Source organism: Stylophora pistillata, chromosome 3 (assembly GCF_964205215.1).
Source record: "Stylophora pistillata chromosome 3, jaStyPist1.2, whole genome shotgun sequence".
In the NCBI taxonomy this organism is placed as follows: Eukaryota; Metazoa; Cnidaria; class Anthozoa; order Scleractinia; family Pocilloporidae; genus Stylophora; species Stylophora pistillata.
The window spans coordinates 44,811,510-44,821,131 of NC_142521.1; the positions used below are offsets into that span (position 1 = coordinate 44,811,510).

General features: G+C 38.1%; 1 protein-coding gene across 1 annotated transcript; it reads right to left on the reverse strand.

Moving 5' to 3' along the window:
* Positions 1-5,338: 5,338 nt before the first annotated feature.
* LOC111335075 (trace amine-associated receptor 6-like) lies at positions 5,339-7,866 on the reverse strand. The gene is made up of 2 exons (XM_088755266.1): positions 7,662-7,866; positions 5,339-6,584 (listed from the first exon to the last, which is right to left on the reverse strand). The coding sequence occupies exon 2, from the start codon at positions 6,547-6,549 to the stop codon at positions 5,650-5,652; it is 900 nt and encodes a 299-aa protein (XP_088611392.1). The 5' UTR covers positions 6,550-6,584; positions 7,662-7,866; the 3' UTR covers positions 5,339-5,649.
* Between the last annotated feature and the right edge of the window lie 1,756 nt (positions 7,867-9,622).

Genomic DNA, 9,622 nt, shown 5'->3' on the forward strand with positions numbered 1-9,622 from the left:
CGCAAGGCTTCGTAATCGCGTCACGTACGAATCGATGTTTTCAGTCGGCTGTTGCGCTGCCTGCCGAAACACATGTCTCTCAAAGGGAATGTTCTTCTTCGGCTCAAAGTACTCGGTTAATTTCGCAAGTGCCGTATCGTAATCCTCTCCAGTACCACTGAGAGTTTCAAAAACCGTTTGGACTTCAGGGCCTGCTAAGTGCAACAGGACAGCACGTCGTTGTTTCTTTTCGGTAATGTTAGATGCCACCAGAAAGTATTCCAAACCTTTAACCCATTTCGACCAGCGCTGCCCGAGTGTCATTTGATCGCTTGAGACGGAGAAAGGGGGAATAGCAGGTAACTGTAATGTGGTGGCCATCACTTCTTCTTCCAACTCCTCAGAATTAGACATAAAATCCTTGCATCCTCGTCGCCAAATTTAGTATCTTGTAGGGAACTTAAAGAGCACACGGAATCCGCATTGCAACACACCTTTATTCACTCGCACACTCCTTCTATATACATTCTTTAATGATTTTTAACATGCACCACCAATTCTTACTATTTTTAATTTCTGCGTTTATATAGACTTTGACATGTTCTTGAGAAGATATTGAATCGGTTAGCGCTGTTGTTCCCTTCTAAATTATTTTCGTGGAAGCGCCTCATAAGACACTGGTTTAACTAAAACCATGTTGGGCGACGTTGCATTTTGACCGCACAACCCGCAATTAAATTTAATTTTAACAGCTATTCGAGTGTGTGAAGAACGGAAAAGAGTAAAATTACATACCATCGGCCTTTCGATGCACGGACGAATTAAAACTTTTTACAATTCCACTTATCCATTGCTTGTAACTGATAGACCTTGTCCTTACTCTTGCGGGAGGCCGTACGATCTGTTGTCCATTGTCGAACTTGGCAAACTTAGCGCACTTTGCCTCGAGCGCAACAATGTGATCTTTCGATTCTCTATCTCACTAGCGCAGTTGTTGTGTTGAACATGGACGAATAATACATCGCAGCGTGTCTTGTAGATAGCTAGAGATGCCATGTTTAGGATAAGCGCTGAATATGGACGAGCTTTAAAGCCGCCACTGAAAAAGCACAATCGACCGTTTTTCATTGTAAGGATCAGGTCTTTCACACAGCTGTCAGAACTAAAGAGAGGAAGAACGTCGATCTCGCTCACCTAAGTAGCGAAGTACACCACGAGCGGCGACGATGATCAAACACCTGGAAGATCACCGTGGTGTACCTCTACTCTGGTATCATAGCCAAGAGCGAGCCGTTTCGACTTGTCACTAAGTTTTACGGTTTATAAAACAAAGGCCCCGCTTTACACAAAGCCTTAAAGAATGAAACACTAGAAAAGCTTACTTAGCTTGGAATTATAAAAATTTCCTTTCTTAAAAATCGAAGATTTTCATGGTTTCCGTAACTTCGAATTTTTCCAAATTTCCTCTTTTGCATGTTATGCTGTTTTGCATTTTCTTCAACGTATAATTTAGTTCAGCGTCGATCATTTATCATCCTTACAAGAAAATATTCTGATCTTCACGTTTAACTATAAGATTGCTTTGGCTTACATTGTGCGCCTAAAAGGAGCGTTAAAGTAAACATGAGTTGATTCCACGCGAGGGTTTTACCTGGAAAAATGCCTGCACACGAGTGACACCGACATTACCGCGTGTCCCTTTCTGGAAAACATTCGTGTTATGACAAGAAAGGTCAGCTTAAGGGTTTTGGGTTAACCAAACTATGCAACTTTGACGCCGAAAAGTGCCAAAAAGTAATTACAGAAACTTCATCCGCAACACCTTGAACGTGCTGTGGGCGCGAACTGAGATCTTCTCTTACAGTTAATAATTGCCAGGCGGAACTCAGATCCGGCTTAGCCTAATTTGCATAAATTTTTTCGGTGGGCAAAGCTCGTCATGAACGAAGTGAACTTTTAATGTATCGTCTTTTGTAACTTTATTTCTGTATCAATCAGTTGATATAACATTACAACAATCTGTTGCAGTTTCTATACGCAATAATATTGGTATATGGTCCGCAGGGAAACACCAGTACTGAAATAAGCTGCTGATTCAAAGTCGTTAAACTGATCTGCGGAAAGACCTCTAATTCTTTTGCGCTCTCGTATTAAAAAAAAACACACTGGACGCTACAGTTTTAAATGATTGAAATTACTGGTTACAGTTATGATGTCATCACAGCCCAATCACTAAATAAACATTTTGTCTTCCGTAATTTCAGCGCTTAACCCAAGAAACAGTTTCTGCTTTGAACTTCATCATTGACGTTCACTTTACGTCAGCGACCTGTAAACGAGATCGGAGACACGAACGAATTTTCTTCTTTGCTTCAAGCGTAGTATCAGTGGCTAGACGTTACAAACTAACGTTCTTAAAGTGGAATGTTGACCGGATTTGAGCGGCGTGGAGCCCTACAAAATATTATTTGTGATATACTTTCTCTTAATTCTGGCATTCCTATAGTGTAAACTACAGGATTTATTAGCAAGTTGAACACGAAAAATGAACAAACTGCCATTTTAATACGAACATAAGAATTGAGGGAGAGATTCGTAATTAGCTTAAAATCAAAAGCCCTCACACCATAGTTTACCACCTCTGACAGGAAAGTTAACAACAATCCAAAGGAGACAAGAAACAATGTACTCGTCAATTGTCTTTCCCTCAGACGGGCTTCACTATGGTGTCGACCAAGACGATCACCACGAACTTTGATATAAATAGAAACATAGCTTACGAGTATAACAAAAAAAGAATAGCAAAGTATGAGAGATAGACCAATGACGAATTGAGGTTGATATTAGTAAGAAATAATGGTGCATATACTGTGGTTGATATGATTATACGTACAAACCAAATGAACAAACACTATCACTCCATAAAAACATTTCTCTAATAAAACGGAGCTTGAAAAATGACCCGGAAACCGTATCAAGATAAATAATCTACTGATGTGTTCATATTCACTCCAGGGAAAATTGAATGTATCAAAGTAAAGACAAATGATGTCACTATGTATGCTAGAAGTACCAATCTCTAATGTTGTATTCAGCTTTAGATAGAGAAATAAACATTTTACAATTTTTTTGCGATATCTTTGTATGAAAATGAGGTCCCAGGCCTAAAATAAACAGCCGTTGTTACCATGACAACAAGAGTATTATATTTCCGAGCTCCGGATAAAATTGCAATTCTTTGAAGTAGTTTTCGGTGCAGTTTGTTGATGTGTTCGTTCCAGGAAAGATGACTATTAACATACACCCCTAAGACACGATCTGACTCAACCTTAGTGAGTTGCATGCCGTCAACTGAAAGGTCAAGAGATTGCTTTGCTGAATTTGCAATTTTTTGTCCGGTGGAGATTATAGTGTACTTTGTATTTGCTGGATGCATTTTCATTTTATTTTTCTTTGCCCACGACGATGCTGCATCAACGTCAGGTTTAATTTTCTCCTCGACTTCAGCTAAGCTAGGGGTAGATACATAAAGGTTCGAGTCATCGGTATAAATGCCAATGTTGTTCTTGAGTACTAGAGGCAGATCATTTATGAAGAGCAGAAAAAGAGCAGGACCACGAATACTCCCCTGCGGTACACCGGAGTGAATACCGAGTGGTTCAGATAGTTCACCGTCAACAAATACCTTTTGATACCTTCCGCTGAGTTAACTTTGGAACCGTTTGAGGGAGTTAGTGTTCAAGTCATATACCTGAAGTTTCTTGAGAAGTAGTTTATGGTCTACAACGTCGAAATCTCTGTGCAGATCGATGATGACAACGCCAGTAAGAAGGTCTTTATCCATTGCTGCCAGCCATTCATCATTGATAAGGATGGTTTCGCTGGAGTGGTTAGCTGTAAGACCCGATTGGCATTTGCACAGTAAATCATGATTAGTGAGAAAAGCAGTGAATGGTTTGCGGACATGTTTCTCGAGAATTTTCGAATGACAGGGAGGACTGATAGTTATGTAATTTTCAAGATCGGTTTTAGTACTCTGTTTGTAAATCGGAGTGACACGAGCCAGTTCTAGTTTCCTCGCGCGGGGAACAGGTCATTCTTGCGTAACTTGCGAGAGAAACATGCGAAAGAAGCGCGAGATCAAAAGACGAAAATCCAAAACAAAGATGGTGGCGCGAGGATTTTTTCTACTTTTGTAAGAGGTTTACCTAACAGCATGTATTTGATGTGTTGAACGGTCACTGCGTATGCAGGAGACAGAAACGAAGATAATGCAGGAGATAGAAGACGATTCTCGGAGACATAAAGGTTGCTTCACATCTAAACGAAATATCCAACCGATATGAAATTTTGCGACGGCGAAAAGAGGGGAACTCGAGTGAAGGATAATCTGGCTGAAGTGGAAGAAGGCTGTTAAACTTCAAGGAAAGTAATATAATATAGCCAGAAGTTGTGAGTAGGTCCTTTAAGACAAGCCCAGGAGGCTGTCTTTGATGGCTATTGAGTGTTTTTCTAAGCAGCAAACGTCTGTAAACATTAGATCGTAGGTGCTCTCGCGAACGCACGCGATAGTTAGCGGTAGCTATAACAGATCATGAGCAAATGTCGATCTTATAGAATCCAGATTTTTAAATGCGCGATAACGCGCGTGGAAATTGCGAACTCACGAAAACTATTTCACGAAAACAAGTCCGGCGACCCCTTCTTTTTATTGTTCCAATATGTTAATAACGTTGAAAGGGATCGTCAGAAAAAAAAACAAAACAAAACAAAAACAACAGCAAAAAATACAAAACAAGAAAATTATACGGAAGGACATTTGCGATGCATGAAAATTGCCTTTTTCTAGATTTTCTGAAATTCCGCTCCGTATAATTTTTTTTTTAAATATTTGTGCATTTTCCTTTTCAAGTGCCTAAAGCAATCACTAAAAAACTCGGGTCACCGAGTTAGTTTTCGAATTATTTGAGCCATAAACTAAAAAAATGCGTCTGAATAATCCTTTGAAAGCGCTGCCATGGAAACTGCTTGTGACGAAATGACACCTATTTTTGGAAAGCGAATGATATATAATTCCTGTAAAAGTAATCGACTGGCCTTGGTCAGTCTTTTTGTTGTATTCTTTCAAAGTTACAAACCATCAAAAAGATGAAAACTGGTACCAGCTACCTTAAGTGGGGCAAAAGTATTGAAAGATAATTTTTGTTTTTCTTGTTTTGATTCAACGAAGTAAATCTTTAATGTTTTCCTCTTTAATAATCCAATAGTACCACAATCAGTTTCAGTTTCCGTTACAATAGTCGCAGGAGGTCTACGTGGAAACAACAATATTGGAATAAAATGGTCACTGATCCAGGAAAAGACTTTTAATTGTTTTTTGTCTAGTGCAAAACACTTTCCTCGAGCCCAGATTAATTAATTCTTTTTTAGTTATTGCCACTACAAGTTACACAGCTATTTCATTGCAAAACTCATAAAATTTTTCATCATGGACATTCATTCGATACCATAAACCTGTGTTAACAATCTAATGAAGCGTTGACGAATTTTCCCCTTTTGTTTCAAGCGTGCTACTCTTGCCAATCAACTCGAGAAAATAAAAATAATTAATAATAACAAACTAACTTTCGGTTTTTTTTTTCATTGCTTTCCTTCTTTTTAACATTCAAATTAACGATCCTGAAGTGGAATGTTAACCCCATTTGAGCGATGTGGAACCCTGCGAAATATTATTTGTAATATACCCGCTCTTAATTCTGGCATCCGTATGGCGTAAATTATAGGATTTATGAATGAGTTTAGCAAAAAAAATGCAACAATTGTCCTCACGTATGTAATATGAAAATTAGAACTTAGCTTAGGCTTAAAAAGTCCCACACCCAAGTATAAAACCACTGGCAAGAAAGTAAATAACGATCCAAAGGTGACAAGAAACAATGTACTTGTCAGTTTTCTTTCCCTCAGACGGGCTGCACCATGGTGTTGAGGAAGACGACCACGACGCACTTTTATATAAATAGAAACATAGGATACAAATATAACAAAGAGAAGAATGACAAAATATAAGAAGAAATAAAGAACGCAGACGCGAAATAATTTTGACAGTCCAAATAAAGTGCCTATCATGACTACAGGAACTAACCAAGTGACTGTTATCATCACTCCATAAACCCATGTCTTTACAAAACGATGCTTGAACGGACGAAATGTTGCGTGTGCTCGTTCTAATGAAATAAAAGCGAGATTAAGAAGCGAGATTTGATAACTATTATAAGCAATGGCATATATTATTATGTTAAACCAAGTACTATCAGGCCAAACGAATTCCCACAGATCACAGTACCAGCTCCCTAAGCTGTAAATACGCAGAGGTCCAGTAACCGCCCCGACAAAGAAATCGACCATTGCCAGATGGATGATCAAGTATGTACTCTTTCTCTGTAGCTGACGCTGCTTTACAAATACAATAATGGCGATGGCGTTGAGAAAAACTACAGCCAGACATTCAATGCCGTACACAAAAAGCCATGGAATGCAGTGGGAGGCAATGTTGCTTGTGTTGGTAACCATTGAGTTTCAACTGAAGGTTTACTTCACGAAACGACCTATCAATGAAGAGAAATTGTTATGTTTTTTTCTTTTATTTTTATCAGTGAGTGATGCAGTGTTTTCTGGCCTGATATATGTTTGTAGCATTTTTTTACTTTTTTCTTGAATTCAAAAGAATGAAAGAAAATAAGCACCGAAGCAGATATATTTCTCAAACTCTCCTAATATCTGCACCTAACTAACCTAAAGCTGTTAGATGTACAAACTTCGTGAACATATCTAAATAAACTGTATTTGACGAAATATGAGTGATATTTAAGTGGCAGACATAATCGTGAGGCATTTTGTCCGATTTGGGGCAATATCACAGTGCCTCGGTAATATTATCTATTTCGGGGCCTTGGTCTAAAAACTTTTTAAAAGGGCGCTGCTTAGTAATAATGTTAATGTCTAGTTCTTGAGTTATATTTCGGTAGCTATTTCTTATTCATGCTAACTCAAACTTTGATCCTAATTTTGTCATTTCTTTCGGACAGGCCAAAAATGAAGCTGACCACACAGTGATGCCTCCTGCTGTAGCTATGTTTGCTGATTTATGAACAGTGGAAGGTAATTTCTCAAGTAACTTTCTTTGATAATACCCCTACATTATCGTTTGGGGTGTTTATTGCTGAAAACAAATGGAAAAAATAAACTCAAGACCGGAGAGAGCAATTGAATTCCGAGCAATATAAACCCACGGTCTATTTTAGCACAAGGCAAGTTTTCATAAAAAAAGGCGTAAAGATTTTCGGCGAAGCGTGGCTATGTGAAATAAATCAGCCAGTCGAGAACTTCCAAAAACCGATCTGCATCTGCTAGTTAACTGGAATATCACAGATGCACAGGAAAAGAAAAGCAGCTATAATATGTGAAAGGATAAATATTTTGTACAATTGACAGTGTCACTACGAAGACAAGCCTCAAGTAAACTCCGCCTCCTTTATCAAGCATATAATATGGATAAAATGTTATAAACTCCCTTTGAGGGTGTTTTTTAATTACCAGAGTGGACATTTAATGTCATATATCGTACAGTATTATAACTTAAAATAAATCGCAAAACACCTAAAAAGAGAAAAAATAAAACATACCTCAAGACCAGAGAGAGCGGTTGAATTACGATCAAGATAAACCAGTCTATCTTAGTACAAGGCAAGTTTTCACAGAGAAGGCAGGAAGATTTTTGGCAAAGCGTGGCTATGTGAAATAAATTAACCAGTACGTCGACAACTTCCAAAACCTTTCTCCATTTTATCATAACCGTACAGGGAAAATTAGTAAATTTACATATCACAGGTGCACAGGAAACGGTAAACACTCGATGAAAGGAAAATGAGAATAAATTTTATTTCACTTGTTTATTCATAGAGTGTTTTTGCTTTTACTGAGTGAGAGAAAAGAGGTTGACGTGAATATTTAAACTGCTTCAACACAGGTGCAAAGTGGACTCTTGTTCCTTTCTGAAACTTATATACAGAGGATGTCATGTAGCTTCCCGTGATACGAGTGTTGTCTTCTCCAACACTAGTCCTTAATATATCTTTCACGCGTGAGAGAGGTGAAGGAGTACATGATATTATCAAGCATCGCTACGTTTGAATTAAAATTTAAGTTGAAACAAAACATTTTCGTAAGAAGATTTTGTGTGTTATTATCTTGAAATTTTAAGTAGCTTTAATCGACTTGCTGTATTCCTCAAATGAGTAAAAAACGAGCCATAATTCCCCACAAACAAAAAGCAAAACACAAAGAAAAGGAAAATTCATTAAAGAAACCGGTTATTTACGAGGAAATATTTTTTGCCTGGTGATTTCTCATTTAGAGTTCGAGGTATCGAAGTTTAATTACCGCAAATGTAGGAAGCATCCGAAGGAAAACAGTTTTTGTTTGAGTTAGCATAGCGCAAGAACTCAGTAAGCAAGGGCTCTAGTATGGAGAGTGCAACGCATTCTTCGGCCAAGGGATGATTACATGGATGAATTCATCCCTCCCAACAACAACCATTGTCCAATAATCGTCGTGTGGACAGAAGGACGAAACCTGATAAGAGTGCAGCAGCTGAAGAGGAACAGGAAAGAATAGCAAAATAGAAGCTGACAGGAACTGCGTCTTCTTTTGACCATGCAATCATTAAAAGGGTTAACTCGCCAAGATGGATATCTATTTTCAGCCCACTTGAGAACTGTCGGTGACAGATTGTTAATCGCTAGGCCAACAATACTGACATGGACATATAACCCGGTTCAACTTAAACGTGTTTATTAAGAGACTGGTTTCTGTTCCCTTTACTGAAGAGGGGCGAACATTTTCAAAAATCCAAAATTTCAGTCTTAGAATTATGTTTTTTATATGTATTGCCTCTGTGCAGCTACGTATAATTACTTGTCTCTGTGGTTTTGTTTGCCTTTGCTACCTTTAGCTTATTGCCTACATGTAAAAATTACGGTGGCCCAAAAGGCTCAACGCAAACAAAAAATATACTGCAGCAAATAAAAAAATCAGAAGGCAAAGGAAAAAATTACCGAAGCAAATAAAAAATGCAACGCAAACAAAAAATACTGCAGCAAATAAAAAATATACTGCAGCAAATAAAAAAAAATCAGAACGCAAAGGAAAAAAGTACCGCAGCAAATAAAAAAAAGAAAACGCAAACAAAAAAAATTGGAACGCAACGCCAAGGAAGACTGGGTAATAGTTCTTAGTTTCCCGCCAAAACAGCATAAACTGGATCTCGCTTTTGGCTGTCCTTGGGTTTCACCCACGTGACCAATACCTTAGCAACGGTTACTATCCGCCATCTTGGTGTCCCTCGAGCGTCAACAAACCGTATCTAACGAAGAGTTCATGTGAGAAAGAAGGGATGGTGTTATGCATTATTGTTGGCTGTTCGAGCAAAAGTGGAAAGCATAAAGACTAAGGATTTTTTCGTATAATAATTTAATAATTTTATTATTTCTATAGCGCAAAATTCATTATATATATGATCTAATGCGCTATACCTAAGATCATCACAAATCAAGGGGAAGAACAGGAGGAACTAGAAGTTGTTGTA